The sequence below is a fragment of the Nicotiana tomentosiformis genome, chromosome 5, assembly GCF_000390325.3.
Source record: "Nicotiana tomentosiformis chromosome 5, ASM39032v3, whole genome shotgun sequence".
Lineage (NCBI taxonomy): Eukaryota > Viridiplantae > Streptophyta > Magnoliopsida > Solanales > Solanaceae > Nicotiana > Nicotiana tomentosiformis.
In genome coordinates this window covers 81,862,990-81,883,279 of record NC_090816.1, presented here as the reverse complement: position 1 = coordinate 81,883,279, position 20,290 = coordinate 81,862,990, and the positions used below count along the sequence as shown (strand labels likewise).

The 20,290-nt window shown below is 42.0% G+C and overlaps 1 protein-coding gene across 1 annotated transcript; it reads left to right on the top strand.

Annotated features, from left to right (window-relative positions):
* The first annotated feature begins 8,895 nt into the window (after positions 1 to 8,895).
* LOC104101260 (8-amino-7-oxononanoate synthase-like) lies at positions 8,896 to 19,360 on the top strand. The gene is made up of 11 exons (XM_009608709.3): positions 8,896 to 9,222; positions 13,534 to 13,673; positions 13,768 to 13,875; positions 15,733 to 15,971; positions 16,053 to 16,094; positions 16,387 to 16,474; positions 16,849 to 16,982; positions 17,611 to 17,699; positions 18,035 to 18,185; positions 18,275 to 18,343; positions 19,083 to 19,360. The coding sequence occupies exons 1-11, from the start codon at positions 9,009 to 9,011 to the stop codon at positions 19,207 to 19,209; spliced, it is 1,401 nt and encodes a 466-aa protein (XP_009607004.1). The 5' UTR covers positions 8,896 to 9,008; the 3' UTR covers positions 19,210 to 19,360.
* Positions 19,361 to 20,290: the final 930 nt, after the last annotated feature.

The window sequence follows — 20,290 nt, the reverse complement described above, 5'->3', positions numbered from 1 at the left end:
CCAGTACCCTCGACCCTTCACCAAGTTCTGATGTTCCCGACATCAGAGGGAGTCAAAACAGTGTACGGGGAGCAACCTGCCACCAAGGAGATTTGTGCAGTCGATGAAGTGATACCGGTATCGGCACACTCATCAACGAAGGGATTGGATTCGAAGGGAAAGCAGAAGGCCAAATAGCAACCACAGACACCGGCCTCGACCCAATTGCAGAAGCAAGGGATCGACGAGGATGACGAATACTGGATCCCTCGATCCTTCATAATTCCTGATGACTCTGACACCACCAAGTCAACGGTCGAAGAGCTGGAACAAGTCACACTGGCCAAGCATCAGTCCGAACAAAAGGTATACATGGGCACGAGGTTAACCCCCGAGCACATGAAAAAACTTATTCATTTCTTTAAAGCTAACACAGATTTCTTTACTTGGTCCCACCTTGATATGACAGGGATCTCACCAGAAATTACCACTCACAAACTGAGCATGGACCCTAAATTCCGCCCGGTGAAGCAAAAAAGAAGGCCCCAGTCCGAGGTCAAACATGCCTTCATCAAGGACGAGGTAACCAAACTTCTCAAAATAGGATCCATTCGGGAAGTAAAGTACCCCGAATGGTTAGCAAACATAGTTGTAGTCCCTAAGAAGGGAAACAAACTTAGAATGCGTGTAAATTATAAAGACCTGAATAAAGCATGCCCCAAGGATTCTTTTCCTTTGCCTAATATCGATCGTATGATCGATGCCACAGCCGGCCACGAGACTCTCAGTTTTCTCGATGCCTACTCCGGATACAACCAGATACAGATGAACCCAGAGGATCAGGAAAAGACCTTGTTTATCACTAAGTACGGTACCTACTGTTATAATGTAATGCCATTCGGTATAAAAAAATGCTGGTGCAACTTATCAATGCCTAGTAAACCGAATGTTCGAAGAACAAATAGGAAAATCAATGGAAGTTTATATTAATGACATGTTAGTTAAGTCCCTGCGAGCAGAGGACCATTTAAAGCATTTGCAGGAGACTTTCGATATAGTGAGGAAGTACAATATGAAGCTCAACCCCGAAAAGTGTGCATTCGGGTTTGTCTCGGGCAAGTTTCTTGGTTTTATGGTGTCTAATCGGGGAATCGAGATCAACCCCCGATAAAATCAAAGCTATCGAGGATATCACGGTAGTGGATAATGTAAATGTCGTGCAAAGGCTGACGGGGCAGATATTCGCCCTAGGACGATTCATTTCGAGATCCTCAGGTAGGAGCCACCGATTCTTCTCGTTGCTTAAGAAGAAGAGCAATTTTGCATGGACTCGGGAATGCCAGCAGGCCTTGGAGGAACTAAAGCGGTATTTATCGAGCCCACCGCTGCATCACACCCCGAAAGTGGACGAGCAACTTTACCTGTACTAGGCAGTCTGGGAGATAGCTGTAAGTGGAGTCCTGGTCCGAAAAGAACAAGGTACGCAATTCCCTATCTATTATGTTAGTCGGACCTTAGGTGAGGCCGAAACTAGATATCCACACTTAGAAAAATTAGCGCTTGCTTTAATAAGCGCCTCTAGGAAACTAAAATCATATTTCTAATGTCATCCAATATATGTTGTAACAACTTATCCTCTTCGAAATATTTTGCACAAACCCGAGCTTTCGGGTCGATTGGACAAATGGGCCGTAAAAATCAGTGGGTGCGATATTGAGTATCGACCTCAAAACGCCATCAAGTCTTAAATCTTGGCGGACTTTGTGGCTGACTTTACGTCGGCCCTCGTACCCGAGGTTGAAAAAGAACTACTGATAAAATTGGGTACATCTCCGGGAGTCTGAACCCTATTTACGGACGATGCTTCGAACGTGAAGGGGTCCAGACTAGGCATCGTACTAAAATCACCCACAGGTAATGTAGTTAGACAGTCTTTTAGAACTACAAAATTGACTAACAATAAGGGCGAGTATGAGGCCATGATTGTAGGTCTCGAACTAGCTAGAAGCTTGGGAGCGGAGGTCATAGAGGCTAAGTGTGATTCCCTCCTCGTGGTAAACCAAGTTAACGGGACTTTTGAAGTCCAAGAAGAATGAATGCATAGGTACTTGGATAAACTACAAGTGACTCTACATCGATTTAAGGAATGGACCTTGCAACATCTACCTCGAGAACAGAACATCGAGGCCGACGCTCTAGCAGACTTAGGTTCATTGGTCGAAGATGACGAACTCAACTCGGGGACTGTCGTACAAATCATGAGATCGGTAATCGAAGAAGGTCACGCCGAGATAAACTCTACAAGTTTAACCTGGGATTGGAGAAACAAATACATAAAGTACTTAAATAACAGGAAGCTTCCATCAGATCCAATGGAGTCAAGAGCTCTGCACACAAAGGCAGCACGGTTCACTGTATCCGAAGACGGAACGCTGTTTAGAAGGACGTTTGACGGACCGTTGGCAATATGTTTGGGACCGGGAGATACCGACTACATCCTACGGGAAATTCACTAGGGCACTTGTGGAAATCATTCCAGTGCCAATTCGCCGGTCTACAAAGTAATCAGAGCAGGGTACTATTGGACCGATATGAGAAAGGATGCAAGAGAGTTCGTTCGAAAATGCGACAAATGCCAAAGGCATGCGCCCATGATTCATCAACCCAGGGAACTACTCCACTCGGTCATGTACCCATGGCCCTTCATGAAATGGTGAATGGACATCATTGGCCTTCTCCCGTCGGCCCCAGGTAAGGTTCGGTTTATTTTGTTTATGACTGATTATTTCTCTAAATGGGTTGAAGCACATGCTTTCGAGAAAGTCATAGAAAAGGAAGTCATAGACTTCATTTGGGACCACATCATATGTCGATTCGGGATGCCCTCCGAGATTGTATATGATAATAGAAAACAATTCATCAGCAGCAAAGTAACTAAATTTCTTGAGGATCACAAGATCAAAAGGATCCTATCAACACCTTATCATCCCAGCGAGAACGGACAAGCCGAATCGACCAACAAAACCACCATCCAAAATCTTAAGAAGAGATTGACCGATGCCAAAGGAAAATGGAGAGAAATACTACCCGAGGTTCTATGGGCATACCGCACAACATAGAAATCTAGTACCGGAGCAACACTACTCTCGTTAGTTTATAGCGCCGAAGCTCTGATCCTGGTCGAGGTCGGAGAACCTAGCATCAGGTTTCGATATGAAATAGAGGAGTCGAATAATGAGACCATGAATACAAGCCTAGAATTGTTGGACTAAAGACGCGAAGCCGCTCTCGTCTGATTGGCCGCCCAAAAATAGCGGATCGAAAGATACTACAATCGAAGAACCAATCTTCGATATTTTAACATCGGGGACTTGGAGCTAAGAAAAGTCACCCTCAACACCCAAAATCCGAATGAAAGAAAACTGGGTCCGAACTGGGAAGGGCCGTACCAGGTTCTCGAAATCATCGGAAAAGGATCCTATAAGCTCGGCACGATGAACAACGAACAACTACCGAGCAATTGGAACGTATCGCACCTAAAATGATACTACTGCTAAGGTACGACCCCTCCCATTTTCATTTATATTTTAAACTAACCCTTGCATGTGTTCGACTAGAAACATAGATGGATTCTTCGACACGAAGCCTTTAGGTTTGAAAGCACGCATTGCACTCTTTTTCCCTTAGATCGGTTTTGTCCCAAATTGGTTTTCCTGTGAGTTTTTTAATGAGGCAACCATTGATCGTGCTAACTTAGAACAATTCAACGGTATCTGAGACTTCTTTACAACCAACCTCGAATACTGGGGGGCATTGCCCTCGAATGTCAACTTTGATACGAGGAAGTTACTTCATGGCAGCACAGTCTCGATAGGAAAAATTTGTAAGGGCCAAACGGTCAAACGAACTGTGCCTGCGTAGTTTTCTCGAGTCCTGGCACAGAACATGTACGCATGTATAATCATTTATAAAGAGAAGCATTTTTCTTTACCGATATCTCATGCCTTAGAAATATTTTTCTACTTTAAAATTTCATACTCTCGATCTATTATGTAAACAGGCTTAAGGGCCGACCATAATCAGAGTTTGGATAATTACCCCCACGCTCGGGGACTACCGTCCGAAAAATAAACGAGATCAAATTATTAAAACTCCAAGATTATAAGACCTTTTAGGCAACTCTCGATTTTTATAGGCCACTTCACTCGGAGACTGACACTTCGGGCAAGCTCGAAGTAACACTAGAAAATAAGCCCAAGGGGCAAATCCCGAACTAAAGAGGCTACGACCGAATTAACACGAGTCGGAGACGTCCAAATTCCGTAACAAAACAGGCCTTCAAATTCTTTCATAAACCGGTTAAAAAGGCTACCCCCGGCAAAATCATTAAAGGCTTCGATAATATCAAGCCTCGAAAACTCTAATGAGTACAAAATTATTCGAACTCTCGAACAATTCCTTATTTCATACTAAGGCATTACAAGTTTTACAAATACAAATGATAAAAAAAAATTCAAGCCGAAAAGGGGAGAAAGTCATAAACAATCTTTTTACAAAAGCCTAAGGGCTCTTTTTTGCTTTGAGTTCGAGAGACCATCCTTGCTAAAATAAAAAACCTAAGGATTACCTTACTTCGAGTTCGAGTAAGCACTCACTCGATCGTAAAGCCTAAGGGCTATACTAGTTCGGTTTCAATCAAATTGTCTAAACCTCGGATCTTCAGAAAGGAAGAAAGTTTATATATATATATATATATATATATGTCAAAAATCATTTACAAGGGCAGCATGGCCCGATCAAATTTCTCTACAAAAGACTGAAACGGTCTTAAAAGAAACACAAAAAATACTAATCCTAAAGGACATAGTTTTCTTCGGGAGCAACATCTTCGCCCTCGAGGCCTTCTTCGCTTTCAGATCCGCTCATACTCCCAGAATAATCATCATCAGGAAAGGCCAACACTCTGGCTTCAGCTTCAAGCTCCTTAGCATTCTTGATCTCGACTGTAAGATCGAAGCCACGAGCATGGATCTCCTCGAGTATCTTCCTTCGAGACTGGCATTTAGCATGCTCGGCAACCCAGTTTGCTCGAGCTTGAGCATTTTTGGCAACCTCATTTGCTCGAACCTGAGCAGCTTCAGCGTCGGACCGGTGGACGACCACCATTGCATTAGCATTAGCCTTGGCCATTTCGACCTCCGATTTGGCCGCTGCAAGTTCTGTGGCTAGCCTCTCTCGATCGAAAGTTGCTGAACCCAACTGAGACCGGAACTCCTCAATTTTCTTGGCTTGCACCAAGGCCTTCTCTTTCAAGCTTTGAAGTTGGGTCTCAACCGAGGCCAGTTGAGCTCGGGAAACCTCCTTTTCTAAGGCAAGGCGGTCCATGTTTTTCTTCCACGCCTCGGCCTCCGCTTTCATTACGCCCACTTCCTCACGAAGCTGCCCGATCACATCGAGCTTTCGCTGGACCCGTGGGACCGAATTGTTAGCCACCATGCCCGAATCAGTGTCATTAACTTCAAAGATTCTTTTTACCTGCTCGGCCAGATCTGCTTGTTCTTTCTAAGTTGCTTCTAGCTCAGCCCAAAGTCCTTTTGCCCTTCTCTCTGCTCACTAAGAAGCTTGAAGGCATCTCTCTCCTCAGCAAGACCTCGGATTTCAGCTTCGTACCGACTCAGCTCCCCTCGGGATCGGAAGAAAGCCTCAGGATGAAGCACAGAAGCCTACAAAATAGAAAGAAGGAATTATACAAGGGGAGAAAAGTACAAGTATGAAAATTAACAAAGAAAATATGAACTTACACGGTTCAGGGCCTATTGGGTTTCGTTGAAAAGACAAGGCGCTCCCATCTCGTCCATCTGGGCTTGGTCTTCTTCCGTGACCAAACATCGGAGGTAGCTAGCCAACCCTACGGGGGCAGCAAGAACCCAGGCATCCTCCGGGATCGTGATAACGATTGTTCGCTTACGCCCGGAATCGGCACTAGAGGCCGAAAACTGATTGGTCAGTTTAAAACTCGAGGAAGCCTCGCCCGAGCTCTTTTTCGGAGCCTCCAAGTCACTCAGACCGGTGATATCTTCTACCCCAACAAAATAACCACATAAAGGATCTTCCTCTTCGTGGGCTCCCTCCCCGTGACAAGTCTCCATGGCCTGAGCGTCGCGTATCATCGACTCGAAAAATGAAGGAAACAAGGGGAATCCCCGGTCTCTATTACCCCAAGTGGGTCTTTTGGGGTGCCGCCTCCATCTTGTGGAGACTCAAGCCCGGTTTCTGCACCGGCATCCACCGCCTCTTCAACGGTCTCTTCGCCCCGAGATAAAGAATCTTCGGTTCCTATCGGCTCGGAGACTTGGGCCGAAGTCTCCTCTTCGACCTCATCAAGCCTAGACGGAGCAGTATCAACTCCCACCAGTTCCAAAGTTCTCCGAATCTCGGTGCTAGCTCGCGCACGGGCCACAAGCCCGGAATTATCTTCTTTCTCTTCTTCTTCTTCTTCTTCTTCTTCTTCTTCTTCTTCTTCTTCTTCTTCTTCTTCTTCTTCTTCTTCTTCTTCTTCTTCTTCTTCCTTTAGTCTTTGGACTGACTCCATAGTCAGCGGGATTGTGTTCCTGTTAGGTTTACGAGCTGTTTTCTTCTTGAGTTTTTGACCCCCGGATTCGAGGCCCTTTTCCTCTTATTCTCCTTCGCCGGTTTCGAGATAGATGGTGAAACTTCTTCATCACCGGACGGGGGTATCATAGTCGCATCCTTTCCGAGACCTACAAAAGGAGAAAGTAAGTAAACTCATGTTTGAAAATATGCTTGAACGATAGGCAAATCGGTAAGACAGGAAGAAGGCTTACCATGAGTACGAGCCTCCCACCGACCCTTTGACAAATCATGCCATGCGTGCTCGGCGTATGTTGACGTCGAAACCAGGCTCCTAACCTAGTTCTCGAGGTGGGGAACCGCACCCGGCATCCAAGCAACGGCTGCATCGAGAAAAATACTGATAAGAAAAGATGAAGAAGTAAAAACAACGAACAGAAATTAAAGACGGAATCATACTTACGTTTCATATTCCATTTCTTAGGAAATGGTATGCTCTCAGCCGGGATTAGGTCCATGATCTTCACCCGAACGAACCGGCCCATCCAGCCCCGATATTTGTCTTCATCTATACTCGAGATGAGCGCCTTGGTGGCTCGGCGTTGAAGCTTTATCAGCCCACCTCGATAGAGTCGAGGGCTATATAATCTTATGAGGTGGTCAAGGGTGAAGGGAAGCCCGTCGATTTTGCTCACGAAGAAACAGAGCAGTATCACGATCCTCCAGAAAGAAGGGTGAATTTGGCCGAGGGTCACCTAGTATTTCTTGCAAAAATCTACGATGACCGGATCGAGGGGACCCAACGTGAAAGGATAAGTGTAAACACTCAGGAACCCTTCCACGTGGGTGGTGATCGCTTCTTCTGGTGCCGGTATCACAACCTCTTTGTTTCCCTAGTTGCAATCTTTCTTCACCTGGTCAAGGAGGCTTTTGGATATCGAGCATATATATCTCGATACCGGCTCGCATCGACCAGGAATCGATGAGGGTTTCTCGACCTTAAAGTCGGAATCAATGACACACCCCCCGGGGAATAAGTTCTTCAGGGCGTGGCTCCACCACTAGTTTCTCGCCGGCCGACCGATATGAGGAAGCAACCTCTTTCTGCGGAACAATTTAGATGTTTTGGCCATTTAGTTTTTGTGGGCAAAGAAGAATGGAGATTGAAGTATTTGGTGTTTTAGGAAGAACAAGCAAAGAAACTCAAAAACCTGAAGATAGGAAGCTTTGGAGAAGGCAAAGGACTATGGAGATTGGAATGAAAAAGATTTGAAAGTAAAATTTGAAACAATGAAGAAAGGGGCTATTTATCGGTTTCACAACGACGGTTCAAAACTGGTAATGGCCGACCGTCGACTGACGCGCATTAAATACCCGAAAAACTGTACCGACGAGATGTTTCGGTCACTCCTGTTGCTTATGTCACGCCGATTACGTCATGATGTACCGAGGTGAAGATCGAAGGCTCAAATCGTTTCTTGTCATTACTCTCAAAAAAATGAGGGGACTATCTATATACAGTCAAAATCGGGTGTATGGTTAATCGAGACCGAGAAGGATATAGATGTAGCGAGATCGAAGGAAGCTTGCTAAATCGAATAACAGAAAGCCGAGGAATCCGTAACCGGGCGAGGATTGTGGCGGATATCTCGGCATGTATCAAGTCAAGACGGGTTGATTAGCCAATTAGGAGATTTCCTTCTGTATTTAGAATTGTACCATATGTAGAATTTCTCTACTATATAAAGGGGGTTCCAGTCATTTTGTAAGGGGGACATTCACGCATAACAAAGCAATATCTTACATTTTCTCTCTTAAGCTCTCTTATTCAGTTGTTCAGTTCTTACTTTTCAATAATATACTCAGTTAGTTCGAGGGCGACCTAGTTCGAGGGTCAAAGTTGCGCGTTACATTGGTTTGCTTCATTTTACAGTTAATTTCTAACTTCAATTCTCATATTTCTCAGTTTGTGCCAAGTGAAATCACATATTCTTAAAACCACTTACAAATTTAATTGTTATCCGATTTTAAGGGTAAACAAGTTACAAAGAGATTAATTAAAGAAATATAAAATAATGAATTTATAAATTTATACTTATTAAGAATGGATTTTACCATTTGATCAAAAAATTAATAAGAAATATTCAGAGTGATTACACGATTAGATGAGTTGAGCGAAGTCATTGTCATTGAATCTCAACTTTGATTCAAAACTTGATCGAGCTTTATTATCAAAACAAATCGAGTCGAGCCGAGAGGAACCTCGATGTATAATCCGAGTCATTTGAGTAGTATTAGTAATCCAAACGTACAAAAACAAAGAGTAGGTTAACAAGATGACATAATCAATCTTGATTTCCTTATTTCTCTTCTCCTAGTGGCTAGTACCCCAACTCCTAATAACATCGTTCTTCACGCCCGCCATTATATTGCTCGAAATGGGCTCGTGGAACGAATGGGTTGAGCAGGCACTTGAGAAACTGGACTCCCTTAAACTCCTTCGTTCACTTAGGCCCATTCACCTCTCCGATGATACCAACACCGATGTGTTTGAATTTTTCGTTGGATTGTGCCAGTCGGATAGAGCCTCTGTTGAAGTAGAGATTTCCGAAACCACATTCCAGAAATGGCTTCTAGATATTCCCTCTCCTGGTATAACCTTTTTTTTTTGCTCCTTCTTTTGGTAATTTCAATTTTTGTTGCGGAAATTAACATGTTAACTTGATGAAACATAATATAAATGTGTAATGGTTGGAAAGTTAGTTTGATAGGTCAAGATCTTTAAAATTTGAACAGTTTAATAAATTCAAATTATTGACAGTTTTGATAGTCATGTTGAAGTGGAATAGTGTCAAACATTTTGGGACATCATGAAAAAGTGTTGGATAAATTGGTATAGAGAGGGTGGTAGCTTCAATTTCCACCTATAGCTTGTTTGGCCAAGCTTCTAAAATCAGCTTATTTTGAAGTGTGCTTTTGTAAAAGTGCTTTTCGGATAAATACTTTTGGAGAAAAATAATTTTGCGTTTGGCTAATCAATTTGAAAAGCACTTTTGAGCAACAATTTGTATTTGACCAAACTCTTCAAAAAAGTGATTTTAAGTGTCAATTTCCGAACGAGGACATGAAAAGATTTACTTAATACTTAGTTAATATTATTGAAAGTAGATAAACAATTTCAAATATTTATTATGAAAGACTATAATTAAGTTTTCATTTTTATTAAGTGAAATATGAAATAAAATTGAAAAGTACTTTATTCTTTCAATTGTTTAAATATATCATAATATTATTCAATAAATATAACAATATTCACCCCAAAAGTCACCATATGATATTAGAAATCTATCCTAAAAATAAAAAGAAATACTTATACATTAGGAGAATGGCGTTTAGAATAGCTAAATATTAGGTTATATTGAGTAGGTTATTTTGGTATATATAATTTTTATTACGGATATTTTTGCCTAGAGGAAAATTAAAAACAACTTTTGCTTCTGCTTTGGGGAGAAGTTACTTTTTTCAGCTTCTCAAAAACAGCTTATTGTCACGGGCCCATTTTCTTACATTGGGTAGCGGCACCTGCTCGCCCGTGCGGCGCCTGCAGTTCCCCTCGCTGCAGGCCAGCCTTCCAATCCGTCCCAGGATTTCCCAAGCACGATCCTGTGCCTGTCGGTTGGGCTCGCCCTCGGGCTCGCTCCAACCTGTGCCGCCCGTAAGATGCCTAGGCCCTTGGCCCTAGGCATGTCGTGGCGCTCCATCTTAGGATCACAATCCATGCGCGCCCTGGGGGATTGGCTTAGGACATGCCTTGTCCTTAGCCCAAGACTGAGCATCGCTCCCGCGTGCACAGCCCAATCCTCAAGCTTGACACTCGCCTAGTGCATCCGCAACTAGCTCGTGCCTCGCCCGAGTAAGGCAACCTTTAGTCCTTGGCCATTGTCATGCGCCTCTTTCGTGCCATGCCCATACATAGCCCTCTTGCAGCACGCTTCCATTCCGTAGTAGTGCAGTGTCGCCCACACCTGCACCTTTAGGCCAACGGACCCTTGCTTGCATGGCTGAACCAAAGCCATGCTCACAAGTCGACACATGATGCCCCTATGACAGGTGCGTCAAGTATCCAATCGGCGTGGAGGTCTCTTTCCAACACTCGGCAGCCCGCGGGGCTGGCCGTTCCACAATAGCAGCCTCCACTGCCCTATTGATGCCCAACGCAGGCCCTAAGGCGTTGCGCAGCCCATACGAGTTCCCAAACTCGTATGGATACCTTTGACACCCCCTTGAGTCATCTAGGCAGGCCCTTGGGGTTCTCCCCCAAGGCAGCTCGTTCTATGCGGCTCGGTGGCAGCACGCATGGGGGAGGCAGGTCGGAGCTTTCATCACCTATACCCCCCTTATATATGCTTAAAATTAAAAAGCCCAAGTTGCCCGAGTAGACTGCTCTACGTCAGACCATCAGAAGGCTCCTTTCTCACCAGTTCTTGGCCGAAATTACAACCCCAAATTCTGGGTTGTAACATCCTCCCACACTCATAATGTCATCGCCCCGATGACACATCATGGCTTAAGACATCCCGGAGTCTGCCCCCTCAGGTATGCCCATTCAAGCTCCCTTTGTCCTGTGGGTTGGACTTCCTCGAAGTCCTTTCTCAAAAAGGAGTCGTGCCCCATGCACTCCTCCTCCCAAGTATCTTCCAAGCGTGCCTCTTGCACTTCACCTCTATTCGGTGTTCACTTGGAAAGTGCCTCCGCACTTGCACCCTCTGGTGTCTAACTTTGTGATTGACCCACACTAGTCAAATCACACCATGACCCTCACGGTCTTCATGTCCGTCTGAAGCTTTCCTTCACAGGTTAGCACATCAATGTGCTCTTTTGACATCGCTCCCGTAGCCATCCGCTTCCGTAGCCTCAAGATGCCCTCTTTGGCATAGCTCCCGCAGCCTTTCGCTCGCGTAGCCCTAAGATGCCTTTGGCATGGCTCCCGTAGCCTTTCGCTCCCGTAGCATTAAGACGCCCTCTTTGGCGCGGCCCTAGTAGCTCACTCGCTCACTTGGCCTTCAAACGCCTATGGCATAGCTCACGTAGCATTCCGCTCCCGTAGCCCTCTTTGCCCACTACCTTGAAGATGTGTTCGCTTCCAGACCCACGACTTTGCCCAATATGCCTCTTGCATAGGCGGGATCCTCCCACACTCAATGTGGAGGATACATTTTAGCACTGTCGTCTCACTTGGCATTCGGCCAGCTCTTGAGACGACCTTCGGTGAGTACTACATTCCCAAAGTCATAGCATCGCCGCCTTTCCGAACAGAGTTCTTTGTTCTCCGGCCGTCACTTCCTCAGCAAGTAGCCAATGCTCCCGGTAGTACTTCAATACTCGCCCTATAGACAGGTACTCTCTTGGTCCTGCTAGCACGGCTTCCCGGTTCGGTGTGCCACGCACTTGGACACTCTCGGTCCCCGATCATTCGACATACCCCTTTCCAGAATGATGACACCTTCCAAACTTGGGAACTCGTCCCATTCCGCAACTTCGCTATACCCTCAAATTCTTTTCCTCACCTTGGCAATGCCCTCAGGCAACCCAAAGTCTTTTCCCGAAGGAAAGACACTCAGCTTGATGCGTTGCACGCATCCTTGGCAAGATCTCCGCTATGATCATGCCTAAGTTTATAGTCCATGGCCTACTCTTTCGTAATATGGTTGCACGACCTGGCAAACATGGCATTCTCTTGGCCATCCGACTCATCGGCATATCACCTCATTCAGTAGCACCTTAGACTGACGAAAGACAATGGAATCACCCATTTCCTTCGTCGACCATTAGTATCTGGTTCTCGATCTTTGTTGGCATATGAACATCAATCTCTGCTTTGACGTGATCTCGGCACTGACATCCAAAATGCACTCGCCATATCCACCATTTTGCCTTGACGTTGTGCCACGGCATAGTATGGCCTTAATCAGCTCTGATACCAAGTGTCACGGGCCCATTTTCTTACATTGGGTAGCGGCACCTGCTCGCCCGTGCGGCGCCTGCAGTTCCCCTCGCTGCAGGCCAGCCTTCCAATCCGTCCCAGGATTTCCCAAGCACGATCCTGTGCCTGTCGGTTGGGCTCGCCCTCGGGCTCGCTCCAACCTGTGCCGCCCGTAAGATGCCTAGGCCCTTGGCCCTAGGCATGTCGTGGCGCTCCATCTTAGGATCACAATCCATGCGCGCCCTGGGGACTTGGCTTAGGACATGCCTTGTCCTTAGCCCAAGACTGAGCATCGCTCCCGCGTGCACAGCCCAATCCTCAAGCTTACACTCGTCTAGTGCATCCGCAACTAGCTCGTGCCTCGCCCGAGTAAGGCAACCTTTAGTCCTTGGCCATTGTCATGCGCCTCTTTCGTGCCATGCCCATACATAGCCCTCTTATATATGCTTAAAATTAAAAAGCCCAAGTTGCCCGAGTAGACTGCTCTACATCAGACCATCAGAAGGCTCCTTTCTCACCAGTTCTTGGCCGAAATTACAACCCCAAATTCTGGGTTGTAACATTATGCCTCTACTAAAAAGCATATTTTTTCCTCCTAAAAGTTTGGCCAAACAGCTCAACTTTGAGAAAAAAACACTTTTGGCCTTGGAGAAGCTTGGCCAAAGAGGCTACTAATCGTATCACTTGTGCATGCTAATTCTTTTATAAAAAAAAATGACGGTGGTGCCCGGACTAGCTTGCGCACCTCGGGTACGACGATCTCCCCAGCAATGGTACCGAGTAACTTTTCTCACCAAGGCTTAGGCAAACTCGTGAGTGTTAGTTCTAAAAAAATGCTATAGAATGCTATCTTTAAGAAAAGCTACAAGTTTTACTAAAAAGAGTACTTTGCAACACCGCAACGCTCTTATTATCTTTTATGCATTATTATAACTGCCTGAAATATTCTGCTCATAGCTTTTCTTATCAATGCTTAATAGGAGATGACCTTGGTGGTACTGGTGCAGCTGATACTGAAGCAGGGGTATGGGGGGGAAGATTCAGGAAGTTAATTCTATTCTCGTCAAATGATTATCTGGGGTTGAGTTCTCATCCAGCAGTTACCAAGGCTGCAACACAGGCATTCTAATTTACGCCTCTTCAGCTTTGCGTTTATTGGTGAATTTTTATGATGTTATTATGACAGTTGACTAATTTGTTGTGGTTGTATTCAGGCAGTCCAAAAGCATGGAATGGGTCCAAGAGGTTCTGCACTAATATGTGGTTATACAAATTATCATCGATCATTAGAGTCATCCTTGGCTGAGTTGAAGAGCAAGGAGGTATTGTCTTCTTCATTAGTCAACCCTTTGAGGTTGTAAAATTAGACTTGGTGAACTAGCTTAATTGGAAACCTATCTATCAGTAAAAACATACTAAGTAAAATGCAAGAGCATGTAATGCGACAGCGACATTCCTTATTTTCCTTTGTATCTTTTCCTTGTGGAAGTAAGGCAATAGCTTAGGAATTTTAATTATGAGTCAGAGAACTCAGAAGCTCTTTTTTTTGTGGTTTCTTATTGACTCATTGATTTTTAGAGTAGCAAGAGTTGGACTAGTTCTATGTACATTTGTTACTGTTAGCTTGTACAATTAGAGAATGCTATATGATCTTTATAGTGATTTTGAAATCAAACAAATTGGATGTGTTGTTCATGTCCTTCGTTGATAGTTAATGATGCAATCTTTAATAAATTTAGACTGCCTATAGTAGATAATTGAGTGTCTGCCTGTTTGTATGATGCTCAGCGGATTTTCCTGCCAATAAAGGTCATCTTCTTGATCCTTTGTCCCTAACATTACCCCAGTTTAACAAGGCAACCTTGTTCTTCCATCTTACACCTGTATTCCTAGCTTCGATTACATTTAACTTCTCATAAAACAATTCAATTCCCCAAACATGCTAATCCACTCAAGAAATTCTTAAAGAAAAGGGCAATGATATTTTGCTTATAGTAGGGATGTATCTTTCCTTTCTGTTTTGATTCTGGTTCTCTTTGGGCTTGTAGGGGAGAAATTCATAAAATATGATGTGTGGATGCAAGAGATTGCACAAAGTGGAGTTGATTGCTCTAATCTATTTTAGAACAGCAGAAAACAATAGTTGGCATGAATAACTATGGTATTAGTAGGTGGTAGCTGGAAGCAGATTGGTTATTTCGTAATCTCTAGCAAGAATTATGATTGGACTGTGATGGTTGTGGTGGTTAATCAATATTTCTGGGGTTTGAATTTCAAATTGATATTGTATCATTCAAGTTGATGGGCAACTGATTGTTTTCTATTTTCACAATAATAGCAGGTTATTTTCCATGATAACAGATGGATGAGAGAGAGAGAGAGAGAGAGAGAGAGAGAGAGAGAGAGAGAGAGAGAGAGAGAGAGAGAGAGAGAGAGAGAGAGAGAGAGAGAGAGAGAGAGAGAGAGAGAGAGAGAGAGAGGGAGGGTACGATCATGAAAAATGACTTTTTCCTTGCCACAGTATCCTTCTTTGGGAAAAGGAAAATGACATTTCATTTTATTGATAAATGTTGACAATCCAACCTGCACTTCAACAAGGCAAACCGTCCTCTCTCTCCAAATTGACAAGTGAGAAAGTAAGAAGCACATCCTTGTGTTTGTATGTGACTAAGTAGGACTTTCCCAGAAGAATTTATGACCCCACCAAGAGAAAAAGAATAAAAAAGAAACTACCATTTTATCAGATTGTTTCTGAATGTTCTGTACACTGTAGAAATTCAATTTGCGTGTTTACTTTTTTTAGGCTAAAGACGATATTCATGTTTTATGTTTATCAAAATTAAGTCATCATATCTTGCTGCAAAATATTCTCAAATTAGGGACCATTTGTCACTAACTTGATGGTGATGAACTATTAAATCATATCCGTCTGATTTGTGTTCCCTCTATTCTTATACTGCTAGTATGTTGTAGTACATATTTTTAAAGTTTCTTAATCATCATCTCGGACTCTGCATAATAATAAGATGAGTGGATGTATTCATCGTATTCATTGGAATGTTTTTAACTAGTGATGGTTCTAAATTGAGATTATTATTGAAAAAAGCTGACACATGTACACTTTTACAGTGAATAACTGATTCAAACTGATGCTTACTCTCTCTGATTTTACATATTAGGATTGCCTTCTTTGTCCAACAGGCTTTTCAGCCAACATGGCCTTTATGACAGCCGTAGGCAATGTTAGTGTGCTCCTAGCCAAAGGCAGTCAACCTTCAATAGATGAAAGAGTTGCCGTTTTTTCTGATGCCCTGAATCATGCATCAATCATTGATGGTATACGACTAGCTGAGAAACAGAAAGGCATAGCTGTTTTTGTCTATCAACACTGTGACATGCGCCATCTTAATGAGTTACTGTATGATAATTTTTCATTTGGTTTTCTACTTTCAAGGGATGTTATTCTGTATTTCATTTGTATATTTTTGTGTTTTAACAGAACTAATTGCCCAATGAAGAAAAAAGTTGTCATTACTGACAGGTGAGTGATGATTGGAATTTTCACTCTTATCAATTTCTTCTGAGCTGGCATGGTCAAGAAAAAACTTGAAACAGAAGGAAGAAAAAGAAGGAAAAAATAATGGAAAGAATAAAAGAGAGGGCACCAATCAATTTTATAATGACCATACAGAATTGCATTTCTTAGTAGCTTCTTGTGTGATCATTTTAGCTGTCAAAGATGGAGCAGTGATGGATATGTAGGAATTGCTGGAGCATTTATGATAATTGATTTAATTCTTTTGCAAGTACTTAATTTTGTTCTTTGTTACCAGCTTGTTTAGTATGGATGGAGACTTTGCACCATTAATTGACCTTGTGAAACTCCGCAAGAAGCATCGGTTTTTGTTGGCAATTGATGATGTAAGTCCTTAAACTTCTGGTAAGAAAAGTCAGAGTTTTATCTTATTTATTCCTCAAATCTTACTTTGGCTCTAGATACTTGCTTTTCTGCCCGATAAACATCCATTGTGTTTCTTCATTGGGCAGAATAGCACTAATGAAATAATCATAGGTTTCAGAATTATAATCTCCATGTTCATACTTGAGTCCTTTTGTCTCTTGACATTTCGTCCTTTAAATGTAATAGTTAATGGCTTGCGCATTTTATTTCTACATATTGTTTGATTTTTTTTTAATTTTGATAAGGAATTTCTACTTATTGCTTGAATTGATTCGACTATGATATGCTTAATAATTATAAGGAATTCTGCTCTTTTTTTCCCACTCAACTTTAGGCTCATGCAACATTTGTTTGTGGAAAAACTGGTGGTGGTGCAGCAGAGTTGTTCAACTGCGCAAATGATGTGGATATTTGCATGGGTACTCTGAGTAAGGCAGCAGGCTGCCATGGTGGATTCATAGCATGCAGGTATTACTCTAAAAAGAATAGTAGAATGTACATGTGTGTGTATGATATTATGATATACACACACATAAATTCTTTTTTATGTTACTTCCGAGAAGATTGCATGGGTCTCCTGAATCTAATCCTCAGTTGATTAATTTGTTAAAAAGACTAGAATCTTCAGTTTAGGAGCAATACTTTGTTTTTCTACTGCTGTGAGTTCTAAGATTGAAATCAGTTGGCAGTTGAACATCATTTGGGGCCAGTCTTCCTTCATTAATCAGAATCTAAAGGTAGACTTGTACCAGATGATTTTTCTTACCTTTCTTTTATGTGGATCTCACGCAAGCTCTTTGGCTTCTGGAGTTTTGGATCTATACCTCTAAGTTCAAATATAAATTTTTCTCCACAAAACTGATTTCTCTTTCTTTATGTTTTTGGCTGCTTATTTTATTACACTAGGAGTTCTTTATCAACCAGCAGGATATGTAGTAAAGATGGATCAACTGTCTCTTTTATGAAATTCAAATTCCTTAATGATACTAAAATCTTTGACTTTTATGCACAATTTAAGAAGTGCATTTGCTGTTATTTTTAATTGGAATTGTCGTTTACTCTTCTCTTTTTTGGGGTTGAAATGCTAAATGAACAGCAAGAAATGGAAGCAATTGATACAATCCAGGGGCCGCTCTTTCATATTTTCAACTTCTACCCCAGTGCCCGTAATTGCTGCTGCACATGGTAAATCTACCAAGTGGAATGGACATTTTCATCATTGCTTTATCTGAGGTCTTGGATGAACAGAAAAATGTTTTGATAACCGTGGTTGCTGACTAGTGTAGATTTGTGTGGCACGTTAGACAAAATGTTAGTGTTTCTCATTACCATAGTTATGAACAAGATCCTTTTTCTTTTTCTGCTTGTCACAAGTAAAGCAAAAAATAAAATAAAATATCTTAAGAAATATGAGGAGCAAAAAACCTGAACTAGGTAGGAATTGAGACTGGTACACAATTTTTCTATCTTTACATTTGATGTGGCTTATTTCTACATTGTCAATGATGTAACTTATGCAGCTGCTGTTATTGTGGCAAAAAAAGAGATGTGGCGTAGACGAGCTATATGGAACAGGGTCCAAGATTTCCGCGACCTGACGGGGATTCCCGTTACAAGTCCCATCATTTCCCTTATAGTGGGAAGTGAAGCAACAGCCTTGAAAGCTAGCAGGTTTCCCTCTGTCTTTTGAGTGTCTGTCTGTCTTTCTGTTTGTCTCTCTATTTTAATCTGTTCCCAAAGATCTCATTTTTATTAAACAGGCATCTTTTGGAATTTGGCTTCCACATAACTGCAATAAGACCTCCAACAGTGGCCCCCAACTCATGCAGGTTTGATGCTTTTGTATAGCTTTCTGGTATTGTTCTCTGTTGTTTGTAATATCATCCTCTTCATGGCAATTTGTGTTGAATCATTTTCTGTTAATCTGCTCTCCTGATTTTTTCAAGTGGGACTTTGGTGCTTTTCTTGCATTAGGCAGTTCTGCTTAAGGAACTTTTGATGTAGCTATGCTTGACTTATACATATCATATAAGGTTATTGGGTTGTTGTTTGTATCTTGCCTTCACCCCCTAGCCAAGGAGATAAAGTTCACAAAATAGAGGGTGTGCAGTCACCTCGGCCTATGAGCGACAAATCTTACACCTACCCATGAGCTATCCTATAACTTCTAACACAAAACCACCTTCCTTTTTTTAAGAAATTCCGATCTAACAATGCATAGAAATGGTTTCATTTTGTTTGGTTGCAAGTTAGTACATCGATACTATCAGTAATTTTGAGGTAGTATAAAGCTACTTTTTTGAATTTTATGCATGCTTAATCAAACATGGTTGAAATTTGAAAGGTTGTGTTTTCAAGTGCAAATTTTTTCTTCTGTAGGTATGAGTTAAGAGTATTGTTGCAGTTTTTGGGTTGATTCAGTTGGCATGTTTCAGGATATTATTAAAACTTTGATCCATACTTCCCCTCAGAATGCATATATGTACACTCAGAAAGATATATATTCAACTTTCTAATTTTTCTTTTTACCTTTCTTATGAACATTATTTACTTTCATCCTCCTTTCAGGTTAAGGATAACTCTGAGTGCAGCTCACACATTAGATGATTTAAGAAATCTCACAGCTGCGCTGTCTCAATGTGTCAACTTCAGCGAGATTGGATTCTACTGCACAAGCTGGAATGCCCGCCTTTAGTTTCATTATTTGTGTTGGATCATTTGTAATGGTCGTATCATGCAGTGGTAGGAATTAACCAAGTGTATTGCATTTTTTCCTGGTATTAACATGGTTGCTACCCACAGCCGATGAAATTCAGCAGTTAATGGAATTCAATAGTTGTCTTCAACTTGAGGCTTCTTCCTTGCAATTCATAATCAATTTTGACCTCCATATATACCATCTTTTGAGTTCTTTTTAGGGTCCCCATGCTTCCATAGTTTCAAGGATCCTCTGCAATCTCGTAACATCATATGGATCTGCATCACTTTCTCTATCGATAAAGAAAAGAAAAATTATTTTTATGCTGATTAGTAATTAACCAAATTTAAAAAAATAAACGAACATATGAAGAAATAGTTCTATGTCGCACGAGTTAAATTATGACTCTTGATTACTCCGAATTAAGCATACACATCTCGGCTCAAGCATAATTTGGCCGGTTCACTCATGACCAACACATTGATTCAACTAGTTTTCAACTGCCCGCACATCACCTCTGGTCTTATCGTCAACCCATTGTGCATAGCAAATTAAAATAGAATGGATAAATCAGCATCAGTTTTATCTTATTTAAACTGATTTAGTTCTCCTTTGTTATAGCGTTTGTTTCAATTGAATGCAGAGAACAGATAATTCGGTTAAGATCCAGGTAAATGGTTAATTTTATTGAGCCACTAAAATTTTTGATACGCAAAAGATAACATCACTTTCTTTCTTTTTACAATTTTTTTGTATTTTTTTTTTGCAAACTTTAATATTGTCTAAATTAAAATAAAATCATAAAACTTACTATCAAAATTTTTTGGGGCCTCAAAATTTCGAGGGCGTAAATCAAAGCTTTACCAGCCTCTCCTTTGAGCCACCCGACCACCCTTGACATTCTCAATCAAATTGTAGAGTCTCAATTAAGATAAGACAACAATGACAATAACATTAAAGATGATGAATATAACATTCAATTACCAAATGTGAATGAAGCTGGTTGAACAACATGTTCGTGAGGTACTAGTCTCAAAGGAATTGATGGCTAAAACCAAAACATAGTAAAAGATCCTTT

Coding starts and splice junctions, on each gene's coding strand:
- LOC104101260 (XM_009608709.3), top strand. CDS start 9,009: ATGGGCTCGTGGAACGAATGGGTTGAGCAGGCACTTGAGAAACTGGAC. Junction 9,223..13,533: donor TCTAGATATTCCCTCTCCTG/GTATAACCTTTT, acceptor AATGCTTAATAG/GAGATGACCTTGGTGGTACT. Junction 16,475..16,848: donor TTTTGTTGGCAATTGATGAT/GTAAGTCCTTAA, acceptor ACTCAACTTTAG/GCTCATGCAACATTTGTTTG.